Source organism: Neopsephotus bourkii, unplaced genomic scaffold (assembly GCF_033783945.1).
Source record: "Neopsephotus bourkii isolate Nb327-2 ecotype Australia unplaced genomic scaffold, CSIRO-AGI_Nbou_v1 NB_882, whole genome shotgun sequence".
NCBI lineage: Eukaryota > Metazoa > Chordata > Aves > Psittaciformes > Psittacidae > Neopsephotus > Neopsephotus bourkii.
Window position 1 is genome coordinate 576,163 of NW_026901376.1, and position 24,677 is coordinate 600,839.

At 39.0% G+C, this 24,677-nt stretch overlaps 1 protein-coding gene across 1 annotated transcript in view; it reads right to left on the reverse strand.

Annotated features, from left to right (window-relative positions):
- Window positions 1-24,254, reverse strand: part of SDK1 (sidekick cell adhesion molecule 1) — a 423,082-nt gene extending 398,828 nt beyond the window's left edge. Inside the window, exon 1 of the mRNA XM_061356969.1 lies at window positions 22,619-24,254. Coding sequence (XP_061212953.1) covers window positions 22,619-23,078 — 460 coding nt within the window. The 5' untranslated portion in view covers window positions 23,079-24,254. The remainder of the gene's footprint in view (window positions 1-22,618) is intronic.
- Window positions 24,255-24,677: the final 423 nt, after the last annotated feature.

The following is a 24,677-nucleotide window of genomic DNA, read 5'->3' on the forward strand; positions in this document are numbered from 1 at the left end:
CATCAAATCCTTCAACAGGTTAAACACCTCCTGACAAATCCAATGTGTTTTTATGACAGAAATCAAACGGATTGTAATAACTTTGCATTATTTGTTGGGTTAGTCTATAGTGCTCTTGGAATGGAAATACCCATTTCATAACTAGAAAAATACTTTAAGACATTACCTAAGGAGATATCTTTTAAATTTCAAGTTTTTACTCATACATTAAACGTACGATTGCTCTTCCTGCTAACTTTAAGCACACACAACCCCATACACGTTGACAGTATTCTCACCGCACACCGTGTTACTACTCAAAACATTCTCCTGTGAGCACACGCCAAGACTCTGCGCCCACCGGGCTGGACCAAACCAGCCCCCGCCCTGCACCCGCAGCGATGTCCAACGGGGTCGGCCCCGCTCACCCGGAGCGACCCCAGATCCCCGCGGGCGGTTCCAGAGGCCGGGCCCGGGCGCGGACCCGACCCCAAGCGGCGGCGCCGCCGCAGCCCCCGCCCGTCCGGCCCTCTGGCGCCCTCTGCTGGTCCTCTCGGGGCGGAGACTCCCACCACACGCGTGCTCCGGGGCCTTCCCCCTTCGGGCACTCGTCGCGGTGCTGCCTCGCCACGTTCCGCTTACACACCCAGCAGGTTTCCTCCAACTCGTTAAGCTCCAGCACTTGCTGCTCATTTTCTTCTGGCAGGTCGAAGTGACGCTCTGGGCTTGGCAGAGCCTGATCCCCCAGTGCAGGCTGCCACGAGCAAGCTGCAGACACTGTCACCCGGCTCTCCTCCAGAGCTCCAAACCTCTAGCCGTGCTGACAGACAGCTCACTAACTCCTAGAGTTGAGCACTGAGGCACAAAATAACTTCACAGTTCAGAAGAAGTCACTCTTAATGACTGTATGAGAGATGAATATGGAAACAAACCGTTATCGCCCGTTTCCTTGCACTTTCCTCTCACTCTTGAATGTTCTCAGGAATTTCCAGACTTCTTACCTTGGGCCTCTGACCTTGTGGCTTGCCCTGAAACACAGACTCCAGTCCTTCTCCAAATAGCTTTCTTTGGCAAAAGTATGACCTTCTAGTTAACAAAGAAACCAGACACCTTCTTCCAAATTAAATATATTTGCCATTTTTGGGGGGAGGAAAAAAAAACCCAAACCTTACAAGTCAAAGTAACAACACAATGTCCCTTCACTTGAGCCACACCTAATATCTCATTAAACACTGAAATCTTCTGTTCTCTACATTTGAATACACTTTATAGCTGTCCTGTGAGCATTCAGTCTTGCAGAAGGCTTAATGCACCTACCATGAGGCAAGGAGAAAGAAGTCACAGTTCAGGCTCAACTGAAATTTTGCATCTCAGTTTTACCTGAAGGAATAAGGAAATGGTGTTTCCTCCCCAGCTGAACAGCCTGAAGGTTTACAGGGGGAACAACACTGCACACTGGAGTGTGCCTGATACTCAGCAAACAAGTTCAGAGCTGAAGGATTTTGAAGAACCATTCCTGAGAGATGATTGACATAAGACACAATATACCAAGAACATGTCAGACTGCAAAGAGTCAAGTCTGAAAGGAGTATAAAACTTCACCACCAGCTCTGCCTGAAGGCTGCAAAAGCACAAGTGTCTATACAAAGTTGTTTTCTTGTGGGGTTTTCCTGTGTTATTTTCCTTTAATGAAGGTCCTAATGGCTAACTCTTCCCCAGCACTCTCATGACTTTCCAAGTGGTGTCCCAAACCTTGGCCGAGTAATCCATTGAGGATACAGTCTGGATAAGTTCACTAACAAAGGATAACTCGGTTGACTTCTTTTCAAACTTCAATGCAAGAAGCACAGGCTCATCAAAACCATGAAACAGCAAAGTATTATTATAGCAGGTCTGAAACACCAGCTACTTCAGCAAGCTGGAGCATTAGCAGGAGAAAAAGCAATTAGACTCTGAACTCAAGAATATTCTATCTTTACAGCTTGGATAGTTAAATGGTGAACAGATTGACAATGGAATCTCTGGAATCTCCCTTACTGAAGTGCTTAGAACGCACGTTAAATAAATATCTGTCAGGAACTGTGTTGCTATGATTGATCCTGCCATAGCCCAAGAGAATACACTGTCGAACCTTTGAATCCTCTTCCAGCCCCCCTGCTTTTTTCCTTTGTTTGAGTCAGTGAATTGCAGCATCTGCATCATTGTATTTTAGTTAATTTACCTTTTCAAAACACAGTCAAAATTAAGCATAATTAATTCAGTCATGAAGCAGCAGATAATCATTAAAAGCTCACAGCCTTACGGCAATAGCAGAGAAGAGTTAGACCTGGAAGAGGGTGGTTTCAACAAAGCAAGGAAGGTGAGATGGGCTTGTAGACAAGGGGCTAGGAAGTAGGAGTATGGAAATGGAAAGGTGTGCTGGTGCCAGGAAACTGCATCTGAGCCAGAAAGCTGTGTTTGTTGTTTCTACCACTGATGAAAAAGGGCAAGAATAAAAGCATTGGCTGCCAGTGCTAAGTCTCCTTACCACAGTAAAGAACAGACCACAGAACATTTAGCAGTGTCAAGAAGCAGCCAGGGCTGGCACAGGAAGGTGCTGGTAACACACCCCACTGACAAACCCACACAAGACACAAGATAGCTATACCCAGAAAGAGGCAAAGAGAAATGGGTACAGAGACAGCACTAGCCACAAGTTGTAAGGCATGTCTGAGGGTTCATCTAGGAAACAAGCCACCTACCACACAGGCCTGAGGTCTATCCAGGAGACAGGGCAGGAGGCAGGCACACCTACAGCAGAACTCAGCAGGGACTAAGCACCCAGCCCTGAGTTTAACTGGACCTCCTGGGCCCAGGGATGAAGGCCCTGTGAGTGGAGAGCACTAGCAGTGCTGATCAAGGAAATTAAGACCTACTGTGCTCAAGGCTCTGACAGGTAGCACACCTGATCTTCATGTACACAGAGGCAAAGCTGACAGGTGAACCATAGCCACACCTTAACAGTCTATTACTCTAGATAGCTGCTAATTCTGATTAACTGAAGCTTGTATCTTACTAACTGCAGATCACTTTGTGTTAAGATAAAACACGATAGAGATGTTAGGACAAAAAGACTCCCTTACTGTAGAGCCAAAATGTGGTAACACTTGAATGGTGCTCCTGCCAGTTTTCCAATAAATATTAAACTAACTGCCCAAAAATAGAAGAGCAAAGCCAAGCAGACTAATAGGAATTTGTCATTTACTAAGAATAATTTGCAGAAATTTTCATTATGAAAGACCTTAAATGATTGGGAGGGTTTTTTTCTACAAATGATCCAACTTCAGTAAGATAAAGCATGCTTGACTTATCAATAATACCACTTCTCATGTAGTTGAAATTAAGCTTTTGCTGCAGTACCATACTGAATCTGGCCTATAAACACAGTATTCGTTTCATTAGTTTTAATAAAATTGCATGGAATTATTGCTCAATGATTTAGGAATACAACTTAGCTAAATGAAAATCATAATCAAACCAACCTTCCAAAACCAAGAGTAATGAATTAACTCTTGGAAATGTTCATCATAATCAGTTTCTAGCAAAGAACCCTTTAACACCAAGAGTCAAGGCAAACCACACATTGGTTTCTTTCCCTGGCTTGTCATGTATCTCTCTCTTGTTGCTAAGACCAAGAAAACATCTGTAAGAACAGGCAGAAGTCTCCATGGAACAATACTTAGTTGCTTCTAATTTGAACAGAAAACACTTAACAGTAAAAGCAACCACAACTATTTCTACTGTATTCTACAATGGCAGCATGGTGGCAAAATTGTTTCCTGGAGCTTTTTTAGTTCATTTAGTTCAACTTTTTTCATTCACTGGGTCTATATGAGTAAAAACCTACAAAATTTGCATTTATCATTTCATCTTGCTTCATTTCCTAAGATAATATTCTGCTTACATGTGGCTGAGCCTTGACTGAAAGATTAAGGAGCAATTTCAACTGATCTCTTAAACTTGTGATTCTTTTCTTTCCTGCCACTCCTCCTTTCCCCTCGGAAAATTATCTTAATTACTTGCAAGTTAAATATCTTACATATATATATATATATATATATAAAACTATTTTAAACAAACATATATTTAACTGAGTTTTCCCTTTTATTGACAACTGTTTAGCTATAGTTTTCCATCACAACCAAAAGGGCCCAGAAGTGCAGCCTGAAAAGGAACAACCATACAATTAGCGGAGTCCTCTTCCAACAGCTGTCTACTTACAGTGCACATGAATACCCCAGATACTTCTCAAAGTCTTATAAGTATCATGCCACTGAACATACTAATTTCCCCTGCCAATTGTACATTTGTATGTAACAGTAACTAGGTTGATGTGAAAGAACTGAAACAAAATTATATACCATATGTCATACTAGAAGCAGTTTATAAAGATTAACATATTCATAAGACAAAAAAGGCATTCTAAGCAATGCAAATATATATTAAAAAATCTTTTTATTTGTAAAAGCTTTATTTTTCCAAACCAATTTGAAGTTGATTTGTGCTTTTCTACTTTCCTTTTAAAAGATGAAAGAAATTCAGTTCCATCCTTTAGGAAAGATCTTGGAGAGAGTAACGTCTGATATTGCACAAAATGTCAACAATCAATAATTTATCCTCTCTATCTGTAATGCAGGGTCTAAACAAAATGCCATTTCATCCACTGTAAGACAGAGAAAAGTCAATTTGGTCAAAATGGCCCAAAACATTCCAAGTTGAAAACCATGAAGGACACAAACTGAATATATAAATCTTAGTTTCTAAGTATAATGTAGTATTTTTAACACGAGCCCACTTTTGCACATTTCTAACTGTATCTCAATTCATTTAGGCAAACTTCTAAAGCTTTTTAAAACCCCATTAAAAACTCTAAAAAGTAACGCTAATGGAAGGTGAGCAATTCAAAGCATGTGTTTTGAGCAGAAGACCAACATGCAAATTAAAAGGTTAATTATTAATGGCTAATTAGCAAGTCATACATATCTTTATTGTGGTCATTAACTCCCAAAGCAGCAATAAGGTTAGAATAATATTTGTCTACCTCGCAGGGACAAGGTTCTCCACAAAGTTGATGGACTAACATGTACTTCAACGTACTCCACATGTATTTTGTTATATTGCCTTTGGTGATGATATATTATTTAGCTAACCTAATTTAACGTCAATATCAAAATAGCTTCCCAGAGAAAAGTGTATGCTAGTTAAACATGTATTTTGCCTAGTAGAAACATCATTTGTTATACAAGAATCCTCACAAAAGACAGTTGCAATTCTCTGACCAAGTTTTCAAAATGTGAAAACTTACTAAAAAAAAAAAAAAAAAAGATTAAGAATTAGAAGTACCAAAAAAAAAATTACAAACTCCTTTTGATAAGGCCAATTTTTCCCATTACTGTGGCATTCATTTTAGGAATCCAAAGCTGTGAGTAGCTGCTTTGTGTGTAGCAGATTTTTGTATTATTCACACTACCACATGAACTCATCAATATAATAAAGTCTCCAGTAAACTCTGATCAAACCATCTTCAAAGCTTTGGTTCTTCAGTCTTTATAATTTTCTTCACTTAGACTGAAAGTAATCTCATTTTCAAACACACTTTATGAGGTACTACTAATAATCTGTAATAGAATTAATAGGGTACTTTCCAGGAAGTAAGCAGGACATCTACACAAGTATTTCTGTTACACAATTCTTTCAAGGTACTATTAATAGCTAAGAAAGTACTTTAATTTCCCTAAATAGCTGTTCTGTAATACAGAAATATGGTTATTAAAATGTATTTTTCTTCCCTTAAATTATGTTATATTGTCAAATAGATACAAAAAGTGAATGAATGCATGAATGATATTTGCAATATCAATGCAATACTGATACTCTGCAAGTGCTTCACCAGCACTTGCTCAGATTTATTTTGCCTCAAAAGAGTTTGCATGGGTTAATTTTTCAGAACTTAATAAACAATTCTGTGGACGATGCATGAAGAGAAACAGGTTCCAAGATGGTCAAATAGCCATCAAGACTCTAAAGAAGATAAATGACAAAGGATTTCTCTGCCACTCTAATCACAGTAATCAAATAAGACTCTCCTACCTAACTTCAGTCTCACAAACAACATAGATCTGAGGAGTTCCAGGAGACAATATTTGCTAAGGAAATACCCTTTACAAAAAAAAGGGGAGGACTGAGCTGTACTCAACTATTCCAACACTAATCCTTGTTTGATGTACAGAAACTTGTGGCTTACATGCAAACCCAAAGGTCCTATGTTCATTCTGATAAAGAGGTTAGGCTAACTGGAACCCGAGACTTAACACCTGCATAGGCTTCAGGATCATGGCAAAGATTTACCCCTCTGGAGTTTCTACTCTAAGGAAACCCTCTGCAAGAGCCCACAGTTTTTAGCTGGTTTTCCCATTGAACTTTTTTCTCTGTAACTTACAGTTTGTAAGATATGTACTCTATTATCTGCTCAGATGGACAGTATCAGGAATTTACAGATAAGAACTCAAGAAAGATTCATCATCTTTCAGCATGGAAAAAGCCAATGAGCAAGACATCCTTTCTGCTAATAGATGTTCCTGCACTAGCTACAACATGGGGGGAGGGAGGGGAAGACAACCCACAAGAACAAAAAAAAGCAGGCAAAAACTAAAGGCAGGGGTAAAGGGACAAAGCTGCTTGGTTTTTATGGGAAGGAGTTTCTACAGAAAGGAGAAAGATACATAAGGACATAAAGTATTGTGAATTCTCTCACTCATTTTTTAAATCATGGCAATTAGAGGAAGTCCTTTTACTTAACTTAGCTGCATTTCTTTGGACACCTAAAATAAGATAAATCTAAATCCTTGAGTTACTGAAAACATGTCTCTTTCCCTTTGATCTAATGAAAGGAAAGAACAGAGTTTAGAATAAATACTGCCTTCTTACCACTGGGGATCTACAAATCTCGAATAGCCAAGTACAGTAAAATTGTGCAGCTCACAGTTCAGTACTGCTGGTTTTGCCTATAATGCCTTCATAAACAACTACATTTAAGACTTAAATACCTCATTAAAATTAGAAAAAATACCCCATTTTATGAAAGGGCTCACATGCCCCACTAGAAGGCTGGAGATTATGGTTGTCTATGCTAACCAGCATTACTCAAAATGTACTACATTCTTTTGCTTACTAAACACATGAAGATACAGTCTCATGTCTTTTCCTGGTTCAAACAAAATTTCTGTTTAAAAAACCTTCCATGGTTTTGATCTTCTCAACAACCTGATTGTGTGTATCTTCTTAAGCCTATTATATAGAGCCAAAATATAACATTAAAAAAACCAAGACAACAACAACAAAAAAAAACCCAAGCCACAAAACCAAAACCAAAATAAATGACTTCTTGGCTTTATTATGAGCTGCTATGCAAAATATGTATCACAAAAGACAAGTATTGGCATCATAAACCCCTGACATTTAAATTTACTTTTTACCTGGAAAAAGTACGATTTCCATTACCAATCTGAGTAAGTGGATAGATTAATTTTTCAGTTGCTGAAAGCTGCTGAAGCATGTCCTTTTTCACACTAAATCCCCCCTATTTACTTACGTGCAAAAAAAATTGTATCAAGAGTGACAGTAAGAAGAGGAGAGCAGTTTACACACCAGTGTTAAAGAACTTCACTGGAATTAATCTGCATAACTTCCATAATACATATAAGTAACCCTACTCTATACATTAATTACTCAATGGAAAAAGTTTTAAAGCACCCAACACAATTGAAGCTTTCAAATGCCTAAAGAAAAAATTATTAAGAATTTCATACCGGTAATGCAAATGTTTAAAGCTTATAACCCTTCAGAAGATTGTAAAGTATACCGGTAATGCAAATGTTTAAAGCTTATAACCCTTCAGAAGATTGTAAAGTAAAAATCACCATGTCAGAGAATGTTTCTAATGTGTAAGCCTTACAGAACATTGGCTAAAATTAAAATCATCTACTTTTATACATCACATTATGATATTAGTAAAATTACATTAGTTATCATGTTTAACCAAGCCATATAAATCTTAACCTTCCTTTTTATGATATTAGTTTAGATGGTCATTAGTTTTCTCCTACCAGAAGGATTCATTGTAATTAGCCTAATAACTTTCCCAAGTTCTAAAATACAGGGGATGTATCCTACAGGAAGAATAATGTATTCTAAGGAGGAAAAACAGATGACCTTTTTGTGCATTATTTAATAATGCACTTGATTTTTCTTCCCACCAATTTAAAAGCCCACTTCATAAGTGACCACTAGTGATGATAGACCATCCTTTACCAAGGACTCAAAGCACAAAGGTTTCAAAGAGCTTGAAACCTGTTGCCTTCAGCTGTTTCTTCAAAGATGGTACATCTGAAAGACCCGATCTCTTTGTTTCTGAGAGAACTGCTGCACACATAATGACATAAAAAGCAGGACTAAGTAACTGGATAACCACAAGTGTTTTGACGCTAGAACCATAGAATCATAGAATAGTTAGGGTTTGAAAGGACCTTAAGATCATCAAGTTCCAACCCCCTTGCCATGGGCAGGGACACCTCGCTCTAAACCATATCACCGAAGGCCTCGGCCAGCCTGGAAAAACAGACACGCAGATTTATGAGATCTGATATCTCCATTTAAGATCATGGAATTTCATACAGTTTCTCTCTGTCAATTTACAAGGTACAAAATGAGGCTACATTTAGATGCAGACATAAACACAAATTAACAGTTAGAAATCTGAAATCCTGCAATATATGCATTTGAATCACAAAAACTGATTTTATAGCCCCCTCCAATAAATTACAGCATCACACATAACACAAGATACTGACATTAATGTCATTATCTGAAACAAAAAAAGAAATATGCCACCCTGTTGTATGTCATTTGGCTTAAGAGCAACATCTTAATGTTTATTAAGGTCACATTGTAGATAATTACTTCAATATCATTGTTTTCATAGTTTTAGACAACTAAGAAAGGTTATAAAGTACCATTATATTTATAACAGCAACAACTAACTAAATTTGAAGATAAAACTCTTAAAATACATTCTATTTTCTCTCCAATATAAAGAAAACAGATTTTTTGTGGGGAAGTTTGAAGGGTCTACAAAGTTAAATATGGATTGACTGCACAGAGCAGAATGGGTATTTTAAAACTCAAACACTCAACAAAGGTAAAATTTTTTACTTAAGTCAAATCCAGAAGCATTTTTAAATTACTTTTGATAAATTTATATGCAACAGGAACAAACAAACCTCACAAAAGGAAGGAGAAGGCCTCCAAAATGAGTGTTGTAAAAAACAAGATGTTGTTAGATGGCCTTAGTTAAGGCTGAGCACTATTCATTCTATCTCTGTCACTTACCCCCATAGTTTTTTCTTTTGCTTTATCACCCCACTGCTTCTGACAGGAGAACATAGAGGAGCAGGTGAAGGCAACTGAGTAGGGGAGAAGGAACTAAAAGTGGAAGTTATTGCTGGAACAATATTTCCCTTATTACATTTCACCCAGAGGGTCACGGTTCTGAACACTATAACGGTACAATTATTTAACTCAATGCCAAATGAGTCAAAACATTCCTTCAGAGATGCTAAAATAACTTGTTAAAAATGAATTATTAAAAACAGGGCAGAGGCATTGAAATGTAATTTTGGAAAATACAATTATGAAAAGCACTAACATGCCTAATAATAATATGTTAATTTAAAATGTCTTTTTATGTAGATGTAATACTTTGCCTAGAAAAATCAAAACAAAAGTAAAACAACTTCTGACCAGCATCATTAGTAGGACTTAGGAGGTCTTGGAACACCCTGAAGGCTTCAAAACTCCCCAATATATCAATCACTATGGATGGTTCTTCATCTTTACAGTACATTCTACTTGTCAGCTTCTTACATGAGCTCTGTCTAGCCATGTCTTGTGGTATATTTGCCTTGATGCAGCATCCGACCAAGCACGCACACACACAGTTGATTCAGTATGTAGACACTTCTCCAGATTTTCTAGGCAGCTCAGACTGTTGGATGTCTGTAAAAGTGACTGAGAGCTGCAAATATGTATGAAATCGATATTTGCCTTTCAAACAGAATATAAGATTTGACTGAATTATAAGAAACTCTAATCTGCCAACTCAGGTACTGGTTTGGGGAGCTCTTTCAATTGCATAGTCATGTCCTTAGAACAGCACTGTATCTGGTCTTGGAATAAAACAAACATAGCAAGCATCTTCTTTCTTTCCAGAGTCAGATAGTATCCACTGTCTTTGTCACATGTTAATAGCTCCAACAGAACTCTTCTGGTAACACAGAGATATGGATGTTAATTAAATTCAACTCAAGTGTGAGTGACAAGTAGATACATTGCAGGTGCCCAACACCAACACTCACTAATTGGTTATAAAAAATGTGCACTATGCCATAATTTACCAAAGCACCAATTCCTAATCACTTCATGCTGCAATGAATTGCAAGTAAACATGAGTAGTTATGCCATTAATTGTAATGAAGTGACAGCTAACACTTACTCCACTATGGCAAGCATTTGCGCAGAAGCTGGCTTAGCGGGATTTATATGTCCAGCAGCTTGCTAGAAAGATATTTAGAACACTACTAAGAGTTCTTGTTCTTATATGTAAGAACATTTGCTCACATCTAAGTGTGGAAATTCAGAAATACTCAGCACTTTATAAAAACTTTGACCTCATTTGCATTAAACCATCAGGACAGATATTAAATGATGCCACTGATCATTTTTTAACCTAGTAACTCTTTTAGACCAGACTGCACAAGCACAAAATGAGAGTTACTCTTTTCCTCCCAAGATGTAACTGAGCAACAGAATAAAATTAGAAGATGAAAAACACTGTCTCTGTCTCCCAATTCACCTACCACCAACTCATACTGATAAATCACTCCCCTTTACTACAGTGGGTGAAAGCTTTTGTATTTTGTCATTTGTAAGTATAGAAAAATCATTCCTATGTACTGATGTTTGATTTTATCCCTCATTTATTTACTATCACAATGAAACTAACAAATTAAAGGGCAATGAAAACACAATGCTACTTAGCAAAAGTAGAACCTAGACCAAAAAATATCCTTCCTTCCTTCATTGAGCCAATTTGGACTCAGCCATTTAGAGGAAGCTACCACTGCTGCTGAGGTAATTTTAAAAGCTCTATCTGCCTACAGCTTCCTCTGCTGACAGCTTTTACTTTCATTTGCCTGTGGTTTAGTTGTGTTTTTGTCTCTTCTTACTGACTGCCAACTTATAGAGGAAATTGCTGATAGGAAGGAAATTTTAAAACAGATGCATTCAGCATAATGTCAAATGTGTAAAATAAATCGAAAAAACTTTTATGTCTCTATTTGGTCAAAGAGTATTTAGGGTGAAAGCGATACCACATTTGTTGGTGGCATCAAGCTCTCATTCTTCATTGTTATCAGTGAAAAGTATCCCATCTCTGCCTCTAAGATTAAGATGGCCCAGTTGCAGAGCCAACTCATATTTTCTCATTGGCTGCTCCACTGACGTATTTTTTTTATAGAGGACCTCAGCAATTTGAAAATGTCAAAAATTGAAGTTTTAGGTCTTACTCAGATTTATGTAACAAAACTAATAAAATTTGCACTCTTCAAATTTGAACAGGCACAACAGTTAACATGGCAGATTTTTATTGACACCAGCATGCCATAAATATATCTGTTGAGGCTTTGGGTAGCAGAAGACACAGCTATATTTGGTATACAAAAGCTGAAAATTATACTCATGAGAAACCTGAATGGGATTGACAAGGTATCATTTTAATTATGATACATTTACATAGTGAATGTAACATTGAATTATCAGCACTTAAAACTTTTGAGGATGACATGACTGTCATTAACTCAGAATTCTCAACTCAAGATTCAGAAAAATATGCATAAATATTTGACCCATTCAATGCTAATAATAAATCATCTATAATGACAATAATTAAATCTGAGGAAGATTGCTATCAGCACTAGTATAGAGGAACCTGAAATAAAGATGTTAGGTACTACATAAATTATTTCAAGATAAGCTTTCAAAACACACAGGTACGAAATCTGTCTTGCTTTGTTATTCACTGCTACTTCACACTTGTGTATAAAGGGAAGATTCATTCTCAGAGTCACCTGAAATATTTTGTGCTGATGACTTCATTGCACAATAGCATCACAGCTACTTTATTAATTGAATTAAGGCAGAATTACTAACCTCCCATTTCTATGAATGGAAACCCTAAAAAGTGAACTTTTACCATTGTTTGTATGGATAACAAGCACTAGCATGACAAGGCTCTGGGAACAGGGCTTCTCTCAGGCTACAACTTTCAATAACCTACTATATAACATATGTATTCTTTTGAAGAGGGAAAAAACTTCACATGCCTCTCAGTAGTTCTTTTAATCTAAGAATCCTACATATTAATTCCAAGAGAAGATAGTACACAAAAAACAGTCTAAGATAACTAGAAGAAATGTTATCTTTCTCTTAAAAAACTGTTATTTTAAAAGTGACAGTTGCAAATGCTATAGCAGGAAGTGAATTTAACAATAATCTAAATATTTTCCTCCATTTAAGAGCTGTCTGATGTTGCTCAGAATAAAGAAATAACTAGTTATCACAGTATGTTAGAGATTGGAAGGGACCTCAAAAGATCATCTAGTCCAATCCCCCTGCCGGAGCAGGAACACCTAGATAAGGTTACACAGGAACGTGTCCAGGCGGGTTTTGAATGTCTCCAGAGAAGGAGACTCCACAACCTCCCTGGGCAGCCTGTTCCAGTGTTCCGTCACCCTCACTGAGAAGAAGTTTCTTCTCAAGTTTAAGTGGAACCTCTTGTGTTCCAGTTTGTACCCATTGCCCCTTGTCCTATCATTGTTTGCCACTGAGAAGAGCCTGGCTCCATCCTTGTGACACTCCCCCTTTATATATTTATATGCACTAATAAGGTCACCCCTCAATCTCCTCTTCTCCAAACTATAGAGACCCAGCTCCCTCAGTCTTTCCTCATAAGGGAGATGCTCCACTCCCTTAATCATCTTAGTTGCCCTGCGCTGGACTCTCTCCAGCAGGTCCCTGTCCTTCTTAAACTGAGGGGCCCAGAACTGGACACAATATTCCAGATGAGGTCTCACCAGGGCAGAGTAGAGGGGAAGGAGGACCTCTCTCGACCTACTAACCACCCCCCTTCTAATACACCCCAGGATGCCATTGGCCTTCTTGGCCACAAGGGCACAGTGTCGGCTCATGGTCACCCTGTCGTCCACCAGGACCCCCAGGTCCCTCTCCCCTACACTGCTCTCTGACAGGTCGTTCCCCAACCTATACTGGAACCTGGGGTTGTTCCTGCCCAGATGCAGGACTCTACACTTTCCCTTGTTATATTTCATCAAGTTACTCCCTGCCCAACTCTCCAGCCTGTCCAGGTCTCGCTGAATGGCAGCACAGCCTTCTGATGTGTCAGCCTCTCCTCCCAGCTTAGTGTCATCAGCAAACTTGCTGATAGTACACTCAATTCCCTCATCTAAATCATTGATGAATATATTAAATAATACTGGTCCCGGTCCCAGTACTGACCCTTGAGGCACTCCACTAGATACAGGCCTCCAACTAGACTCCGCCCCATAGACTACAACTCTCTGGCTTCTCTCCTTCAGCCAGTTCACAGTCCACCTCACTACCCAATCATCCAGACCACACTTCCTCAATTTAGCTGCGAGGATGCTGTGGGAAACTGTGTCAAACGCTTTGCTGAAGTATGTTTGTAAAAAATAAAATCTAAAAGGAAATGGGGAAATTAATTGACAGCGTTCACCTTAAATCTGGTGTTTGAAGTGGCACATATTAAAATTATTGTAAAAAGTAACTTCAGTTACTCCCTCTTCAAAAACGAAACTAACTTCTTCGAGGCAATAAAAATAGCAAAAGGTAAAACATAGGAGTAACAGTTCCCGATCTCTTGCCCCTTAGTCTTATCTGACATTTCTGGAAAACAATGCCTAGGATAATCTGCTATTAAACAATCTTTCTGATTATCTGTAGTGAACAAGGTCCTCCAGCACAATAAAAGCCCTGCTTCAGATAACACAAGTGTCTTAGAAAAGCTATTCTGCTCCCAGTTAGAGGATAACTAAGGAATCTTTTCTACATTTCCCACGTAGAAGCAGTTTTACACTATCACCTCAGTCTTTTACTAGCAGTAGGTATTAGTTGTATTACAATAGCATGTAGGAGCAGTAACCAGAGACTAGAAACACATTGTGATAGAGGCTTTATCAGTTGGGACAAACAAATAAAGCAAATAGGGGACACAGCGAGACATGCAGGTAGGCATACATGCAAACAAAAAGTCTTCATTATGGGACAACAGTATTTTCAGTGCATTATCAGCTGAGCTACTGTATAAGTTTCTTTATGCAGCATAGAAAGGGTGCTTGAAGACTTTAAAGACATATTTATTCATGGACAAAGAGTTTCTAAACGATAGGGACAGCAGGGAAGAAAGCAACAGGGTGCTATTGTGTGAATGTTACATTAGCACAATAGGGTAGAAACTGATTTGTCCAGTATCTTGAAACTGAAGAAAAGTCCTGAACAATCTGCAGGAATAGTTGTACCTTTACATGCACAGATTCAAAAAGTCTTAAAATTACACTAATCAGTCCACACATTAAGAAATACTGACAGAGAATTCCCCTTAACCTCCTCCCACCCTTCAATACTACACCACTGTGTCACTTGCCATGTGTTCCATGTTAGGATAAATGTATTATCTTTGAACTGCAAGTACAGCATAGCACCATATATTTCTTTGCCAATCACTGCATACCACTTAGTTATTTCAGAAGCATTTAGTCATGAATGTCCTTTGCACTTCTTGACAGATAAGAAGAAACAAGGGACATTCCCCAATGTGCAAGGAAGATAGCAATAAGTGTTGTACTGAGTCTGTATTTAACACAAATGTTCGGTGAACATAAAGGACCAGTACAACAAAACATGTTTTTTTCTAACTGTCTAAACATCTGAAATATTTGCATTATAGTTCCATAATTTTCCTAGTACCTTTCCCTAAAAGGTAGCAAAACTACTGAGTAGATTTCCTATGAATTTAATGCCAAAAACACATATCAAAGCCACAACATTCTTGGCTAATAAATATAACAAGTTAGACAAATACGAATCTGAGGGTGAAAGCAGTGTCTACCAGATTATCTGATTCTGTGTGTAATGAGCTGCAAACTTCAATTTCAGCCTGGAATCAATGTGGGGCCATTTTGGCAACATGTACTGGAGCTATGTATATTATTCTCCACTTTCTGGTCCAAGAGGGCTATACCCAACAAATTATTTTTTAGATAACTTGTTAGACCTAGGAGTTTATTAGAAAAATATATGGCTTATGACTCGAATGACCATAAAGTGGTTTAAGGAGACCTAGGGGACAGTGATTTATCTATCGGAGTCAACCTTCTCTTCAGGCTGCCGCAACAGAGCATGGAAATGTTGAAAAACAGGATTAAAGATTCAAGTTGTCTGCTTAAAAACCAAAAATGCTTTATCGTTTATCAAAAGTGACACTTCAGAAGTTATCTGGATGGGGTGATGTAAGACTGTACAATCCACTTCCACGTTTTGCATAAAGTGGTGTTACAGACTTCCTTTTTCAGAGTTCCTGGAGCTCACACCCCCATTTTTACCAGCTGAATCTGTGTATTAGATGCAAATGTTAAAAAGTAATACCTGTGGACTTTGCAACTTAAGTTACAAAGTTTCTTTTTTCAAGGAAAATACATTATTCCCACAATATCCCAGGGAACTGATATATACAGGGATTAGAAGGAATATTCCTATTACCTATGTTTGGCACTTACCTTACAAGCACAGGTTAGGAAGACTTTCTTTAGGAAAACTTCATCTAACAGAGGAAGAACCTCACTGAAAGGATCTTTCAGAGAAGAAATCCAAAGTTAAGTCTTTAAACCACCCCTTTAAAGGAAGTAACCTTCCTATTTTCTGCCCAGGCACAGCGGCCTCCAGGTGTTTTTCAGAAGTCAGGCAGTGTACATTCCCCTGTGTTTTGTCTGAGTCTGGAAAGTCTCTGACAATTTAAACTGATCTCAGTAATGGCTGCCAGGGTCATGCCCCCTGGCCATCCATTCCCATAGCCTCTTCTGCATTGTCCCTGATGCTTTGTGTGACCCCAGTTTGAGCTAGTTCAGAGTGCTAAACAGATGAAAATTAACTTTAAAAACACTTCCCTTAAAAAGCCTAGATCTAAATTTTTAATATTACTGAGGTTGTCATTTGTATTACACCCCAGGGGCATTTCACAGATAAGCCATATGATCAGCAACAGAATAGAATATATTCTGGTAATAGATTTATTATTTTTTGTAGCAACTGCAGAACAAAAAATAACCCTTAGTAAACCAAAAATTCAATATACTGAAGATACAATATACAAATATATATGTCTAGAAGCCAAGAATTTGTATAATAAGTAGATCTTACAGAATTTGTATAATGAATAGATCTGACAGAAAGTCATACATGTTTAAAAGTATTTTAGTATGCACATGAAAATAAAAGGTTCTTCCCTTTCTGGCTATGTGACCCCTTAAACTCAGACCTCAAAGTGCTACATGAGCTGATTCTTATAGAACATAGTGGAAGTTCTGGGGCTGTGACATTCCAACGGCCATGTCCATAAAGAAACTGGATGTTTTTTTTACGTTAAAAAAAAAAAAAAGACATTTCTCGCATTTATTTAACACCTATTTATAACCAATAAACTAAGCAAACAACACACTTTCATAAGGAAAGTACACTAACTACTGCACATCTCCAATGTAGTTACTTTATGTAGGCTACATGTGAGGCCACTTGTCAGGAGAGTCCTAGGGAATGAACATTATGGAATTGTCTGCAATAGTCTGTAATAAGACCAACATCAGCACAGGCAGAAATAACTCCAGAAACCCCAGCTTCTTCAGGAACACACCTTGATGAAGTTATATTTTTGTTCTACATGAAGCTGCATGGGCCATTTTTTAAACACATTGAGCTAAGAGTCTTCATTCACTAGAAAATGCTCACTCCACAGACAGAAATAGAAACTAAGTCCCATCAATCACTTGCTTTCCAGATGTAACAACTGTAAGTAGTCTAATCCAATGCCATGCTATAGCTGCAAACAGATACTCCTTTAGTCCATATGAAGTTTTCCTGCGCTGAACTTGAAAGATCTGAAGTACATAAAAGATGGAGCCACTGACCAGAAAACAAAATACTGAAAAACTGATCAGTGAGCAGTATTCAGTCTTAGGTCTGACTAATGCAGACAGTAAACTAGTATGTATCAATTTAAACTTAATCATAACACACAGACAGAAAGAATTCAGATTAAAGATGCACATGCTACCTTAGTTCTGGCCTTTTCTGATCTCTCCAGAAATCTTATAAAAATTATTCTAGTTTACAGGTGCAAGAAAACACAATTTTGGAAGGACTGACAAATCATCAATTTGTTCATTTGAGACTATTTCAACACATATTCTGTCTGTACCTTTGAAGAGGGAGTAAGAAAGGTCTTGTTCTGCAATGAACCCTACATGAACAAGACTTCGCTCCATGAGGAATCTAATTGCCTCTTGTCTGCCTATAGATTCATTACAGCAGAAAGGTCCAAGTGAGCTAAAAAACCAGGCTGTTCAGAATGGGACGTTCAGGTAAAGCGGTATCAAAGTCACTAAATGCATTAAAATCTTCTGTTTGAATCCAGAGTGTGTTCAAGACTTGTATGCGTGTGCTGGTAAGAACAATAAAACAACCAAAAAAACCCTCTGAGACATATAAAAACCCAAGCCCTTCACATGACAGCTTCCTAATAATTCACTTTAAGATTGTTTATTAAAATTTCTATTGCTTGTTTAATCAGCAAACAATCTTTAAAATCTTAGCCAATACTTTGTTGTTCAAAACGTATACACAGAGATGACAGAACCTTTCAGAATAACCTTTCAAGGACTACGAGTCACAGACAGAGATTCCCTTCCATTCTTCTTATGTGAAAGTCATACAGTGTAACTGCCACAACCTCTCTCTCCAGGTCAGTCCTGGGCTAAGCATCTTCTGGTAATGGATGAAAACAATACTGATAAAGACTTATTACATATGCTCTTCCTTCACCTCTAATAATACTACTACACTGCACTCTCAAGAAACCCTGTACCTAAAATGTTACTAGAGATATATACACATCTTTCTGTACTTGCTTTGAAAAGTCTTGAGAATAAGCCATTTTCAGAAGAATGTAAGCATAAAAACCAAACCTAGATTGACCACAGTAGAGAGTCAGAAATCACATGCTACAGAAACAGCCAACTCTCTCCACCCCATTTCTATTTAGACAAGGCTTTCATCTACTCCTCCAGATAAATTTTTCAATTATTATAATAATATACACAAAGAATTCACCTGCTTAAAAACTAGCACATACTTAAAACATCTAAATAATCTAAATAAAGGGGCCACAAGAGGTAAATCCAATACAAACTAACAAGTTTCCAGTAACCACTAACAGAATCTTTTTGGAATTAGAAATCCATCATTCTACACTTAAATCAGAACACTCTTCACTCTCCATTAAGCATTGCCCTCACATTTAACCATTTCTGTTCTTCCAACAACTATATAGGCAAGTTGCTTATCATCTCTGCATCTGATGCAGTTTGAAATTTGCTTGAAAACACTTCCTATACTTAGCATATTTAGAAATTACACCAGATTAAATATTTGAATTTAAAAAGTTGGGCCCCAGGAACATTTTCTTCTATCTACCATGTCATGGCTCCTGTCAAAGTATAAGAGGTATCAGTATCACCTTAAATGCACATTCAGGTACACGTAGAATTCCGAATTACAGATTTGATCAAGGAGCATAAAAAAGATTATACTTCCATTGCTGTAAAACTAAGAAAAATCAGACAGGCTTCACTTTCTTAATATTTAAAGATATCCATCTCCTGCAGGAAAAGCTTAAAGCTTTGCACTGCTTTTATCTATTCCAAAATCATTCTGAACAACAGCCATCGGTCCCAGGGAGTATATTTTTTAAGTATTCTTTCATTCTTCAACAAAAGGAAGACATTGGGAAGATACTTAAAGCCATTAAGATGCATGTAGAGTAGCCTCTAGCAACTTCCAACCTATTTAAATAAGCAGAATTTTTTTTATTTCCACACAAATATTCTAGTATTTTAGTAAACATTTTGTACCTCAGCAGGCATCAGTGTTTGTTAATCTCATACATAACTAATAAATTCCAAACCTACAACGACCTCCATGGATTCAACAGGACTATGCCCAGGCACGCTAGGCCCCTGAGCTAGACGTCACTGCAGGAAAATGTTCTAAGTACAGCAGCCAGTTATTGTGTGGAAATGATTCATTTCTACCATCACCTTGCAAATTCTAATTTGATAATTATAGTGATTATCAATTAGCATCTCATCACTATTTGATGACACGCAATGACTTGAGGCTAACTAGCACCTAATACTCAAATTTAACAAAACTGCCAAGAAAAGAGGCGCCATGGTAGAGAATGACAGGCATAAAGAAGGAACTGAGTAAACAAAGAAATGTGCAAGTTTTCAGGCTCTTACAGGTTAATTTTTCTGACAAGCTTCCACTCACAGACAGGCCACTGTAACGGTGAGATACACACAGTCTGAACAGGCACCTCTGCAGGTCTGCAGCCATTACAGAATCAGGAGAACCATCCCTGGCTGCGCTCATGGGACAGGCCACAACATTTGTCATCTGTACATTTCTTCCACCCAGATAATCATTCACACAATGAGGTCTGCACTGACAATACTAAGGTTTGAAGAGAATGCTTTAATACTCAGCACAATAAACCTCTGTAGCTCCGAAATAATTAAATTCACTTTGAAAAGGAAAAAGAAATCAAATAAATCATTATATGTAATTATGTAACACAACTACCGGAAGACAGGGAAGCTGGAGAGCTAAGTACAAAATGAATTTACAAGTGGTTTTATCTACAATTTGCCTCAGATCTGCTTTTACCAGGATGATCATTTAAGTACTGGAGAATACTCAACCAACCTGTTGCAGTAGAAAACCTTTCCTTCTGTTCACCTTACAGTATGAACACTTAATCTCAACAACTTTATCTAATCTGTTTCCTCTGAACTAAGAACCTGTATTTCAGTATGCCTGAAAATATTTCTTAATTCTTTAATGCTGAAGTAGTTATTACAGAAACTTTAGCTGGTTATAGCATAGGGCTATGACTCATTCAAAACAGCCATGGCCCATATATTTAGAATGTTCTTTTTTTTTTATCAGATAAAAAGATTGGAGTCATGCAATTCTCTTATGCATATGACCACATCATTCCATTAAAAACTTTCTGTGGCTGCAGCAAAACTTCCATTTTGGTGAAGGACTTGTATAAAAATTATCATTTTCTCTCTAAAGCATTTTTTTGTATAAAAATGATGAATGTATTAGGATCCATTAGAATTCAGAGCGCAGGAAGAACAGTAAGTTATGAATGAATACAAATTTTGTGAAAACCCAGTAGAAGCTCTCTGCCTTAAGACCTCCACACTGGTTTACGTATCAAAGAATTTTTAAAGTACTAACTGTAATGTAGGCTTTTTGCATTATATAAAAAAGGTATTTTGTTTCTGCATTATATAATTGTTGGATGTCCTCTAAACTCCATGCCTTTATCTGCACCAAAGTTTCTCAGAAATAGTATTTCTCACTCTTTTGCTTCCCCTCTCCCTCTTAAATACTGATGTGTCGAACTAACTTGGTATTAGGACTTCAGGATACTTTGTAAACACTACATAACCCCTGGAGATATGCATTACCTAAAACTGATACTACTACAAATACTTAGTAATCCAAAATACGCTACTGAAACATTTTTCTATACTATGTGCTAAACTAAAGTTTCAACTCACTTTCTAATCCATTAATACATTAATACAGCTGGTTTACTACTAAGTCACACCAAACTGTTTTACATGGCTAAACTGATTCTTCAATCACTGACACCTTAAACTGTCTCATATTAAAATTTTTTGCATTTTTAACATAAACAGCAAGAATCATGAGCCTTTGTGTTCCAAAATGAAGCATCATATTGTCATCTATCAGTAACAAGTACCAAAAGGAAAGAAGGTAAATTTTAATTTGCAGAGAGAATCATTTCAGGTATGTCTTGTTTCAGAATAACAATGCCCTGTTAGGGCTTGCAGGCCTCAGCATAAGTAGTTTGGGAGTAGCAATGACAGCATAAATAAAGCACTGAGAAAGGTTTATGAGGGTGGAGTCCATTATTAAACACTAGATTAAAACTCTTCTGTATCCTGCGGCTCCAAACTTTCCGAGGATGCAGTAGTAAACCCTGAGCAAGCAATCTACAGCAGACTTGGCTTAAAACCCCTCTTCCTCAACACACAAGCCCATCCAGCTATTAAAACTGAATGCACCGTTGTTCCCTCTGAAATACTTGAAAACAAAGAACTAAAACACAAAGACCATTCCCCTTTATAGAGTATCAACTTCCGCTTCTAATAACTAACGCCTCGTCCCACAAGATACAGTTCTGCATTGTCCAACACACACCACTTCAGTCAGACAATGCACACAGCAATAAAACTCAACCCAGCAAAGAAAGTGAAAGCTGCGTTTGTTCAGCATGTTATTTGGCGCAGCCAACTGTAATGCTTCTGCCTGCCATTTATTGTTTACTCTGTCAAAGGATTATTAAGAATTAAGCTACATTTGGCAATTTTTTGAGAAGGGAATTTACATGCAAAGTGACTGGCACTTGATATTTAAAGTCTATTGGTCGACTCTGACCCTTCCTTTACAAAGTGACTCATTTGACTGCAAGGATCTCTGATGTGGAAATGCTCAGATACGAATCAATTGCAGTTTTTGTCTCGGGTAAATGTTACTTGGCAATCCAAAAGAAGTGAACAATGCTGGAACCAAGGTTCACATAGAATAGTATTCATATGTTTAAAGAATTCCTTTTACATGCCTGATTTACTTCTAGTTGGCGGATTTATGACTCCCCTTCCCCTAATAACTTATCTCAGTGCACAGTGTTTTTAAACACACACACACACACACACACCAGCAGTTAACTCTTTTGCTGCCTAAAAGGACAGAAATATACGGACATACTTAAGCAAATAATAAAAAGCAGGTTTGGTTCTGGTAGGGCTTTTGAGTCTCAGTGGAAGGCTGGAATAGGGGAAGGATAGGACAAGAAAGGGAGAGAAACACATAGGTACAGTTTGCAAATCTGTGTTCCATAAAGAAACGATTGTGTGTAAGAAACGACCATTGCTGGATGAAATCAGCTCAGTGCAAATTCTGCAGTTTACCTCTGACAAGGATAAAGTAAAAGGGTTTCTCTGCACCCGAGCGAGATTCCCTTCCTCTGAGAAGGCAGATGCGGCATTTCTATAAACAAAAACGTCTCTAGCCCTACCTTGTGCCAGTGCTTGCAACATGTGGAGCTGAAGCAACAGAAACGCCCACCATCCCCGACAGAAGATGAAACAGAAGTTTAACTTTATCATCATTCCGCCTCGCCTGCTATTCCTCCGGGCAGTAATTTCGCGATCCACTGTTCTTGCCTCACTGCTCCCCATCCGATCCGACTGCCTGCCACTCCTGACAGCACTTTGGTCATTGCTCATGCCGTACCTCGAGGCCGGGCTCTCCGCGGTGGGGTGGGTACATCCCCCCCTGTCTTTGCCCCGCAGTCTGGGGGGAGCCGATCCCCCCACTTCACAGGAGCGGCAGACTCTTTGATTTGTGCTCACTCCGCATGCAGCCCGAAAGCAGCACTCCCCGTGCCTCCCGGTATGATAATCGCCACCTAAGTCAATGTTTCTGGTGGAGGTATTGATTGCACCAAAACAACCAGTCAGAAATGTGAAACACATGTTTCTCCGCGCTGTCACATCCAATGCCTTCCACAGAAAGCGGGTAAGTTTATGGGCGTCAGTATTTCAGTAAATCCAGATCCTTCAGCACATCGCTAACAGAAACAGAGAGAGACTGATCCATCTCAGCCACCAGCAGACAATCCAAAGAGTACCTTTCATACCGCAGCGATGATGGAAACTGCTCCCCGCGTGATTCTTATGAAGGGTGGTGAGTTTTCCAGCATGTGTCCCGTTCTCCTGTGAAAACCTTCCCGGTAGAGGCGTTAAAATTCTCGTGGCAGGGGAAAAAAAAAAAAAGCGTTGAGGGAGAAAAAACCCAACCCACCACCAACTAATTGAAAGTATCTTGTTATTCCTTGCACTAAGGATTTATTTCAGACAATTTCAAGATTAGCCATGCAGACAGGGTAGTCTCCAGATATCCCCGCAAAGCTCTGCATAGTTTATATTAATCCGATTTTCCTTTGGATACAAATCTCTATCGTCAACAGGAGGGTCTGAAGGGTCCTCGGGCAGGTAAACCCAGCAGCTCTGGCTGTGATTCCGGCTCGCTGGGCAGTCAGTCCGCCACAGGCCAGCGGCGATGTCACTTGAACTCTCACGTTCAGCCGGAGGTAGGGAAAACCTCAGCCGATCGCATCTCCCTCCTCCCCCTCGAACACTGGTGCCGATGTCTCTCTTGCAGGCACACCACGATAAAAAATCACCTCTAACATGTAAAGCGCTGTTTTTCTGGCCGGCTGTGGAGGCAGCAACGAAACAAACGCTCAGCTGGAGAGCGTCCGGGGCGGGGGGGAGAGGAGGGAGGAGGGATAATCTCCCTAAACAAACAGCAACAAGGTGAAATCCTTCCAGCTTTGCTTAGATGGACTCCTGCTCTCCTTGTTTATGCAGCCTAGGGATCCCGGTTCTTCGTCTCAGCGTCTCTCCCTCACAGAAGCTGTAAACACAAGAGGGGAAAGCGCTATCACAACAGCGGCGGCAATAAAACCCTACCGGAAAAAAAAAAGTATATATAAATAAATACATGAAAAAGGCGCTGGAGGTTTTACATTTAAACAATGCATCGGGTATTGTTCCAGTCCCGCCTTCCGAAAAGGGAAAAGTTTAGTGGGAGATTTCCCCCCACCCCGCCTTATTTAAAAAGAAAGGAGTAACTATAAAAGAAGTGCACCCAGGGTAAACGCACGTTAAAAACAAAGCACCTAAGCACGAAGTTGATAGAACACAGTTCCCGTCTGCTCTCCCCCGCCCCCAAACGCAGCCTCAACTTTTCTCGTCTCCTGCAGCACCAGCGCGGTTTAACCCTCTCCTGGCAGCGCTCGCATCTCACAACACCCCCACAGAGCCGCTTGCCTCCACGCCGCCGCCGGCTCCCCCTCAGCGCCGGCTTCCTCACGTCCCTCCTCACCACAGCCCTCTCTCTTCTCACCCCACCTTCCCCTGACCTACACCTCAACGGGGCCATGTCTGTGGGGGGAAACATCCTCCGCAGAGCTGCGGAGGGAGCTATGGGGATGGGGGAACGTGTGTGGAACACTGGGGACAGGACGGGAGAAGGGGGGGAAAGTGTTTCGGTACCACTTTACCTCCGGC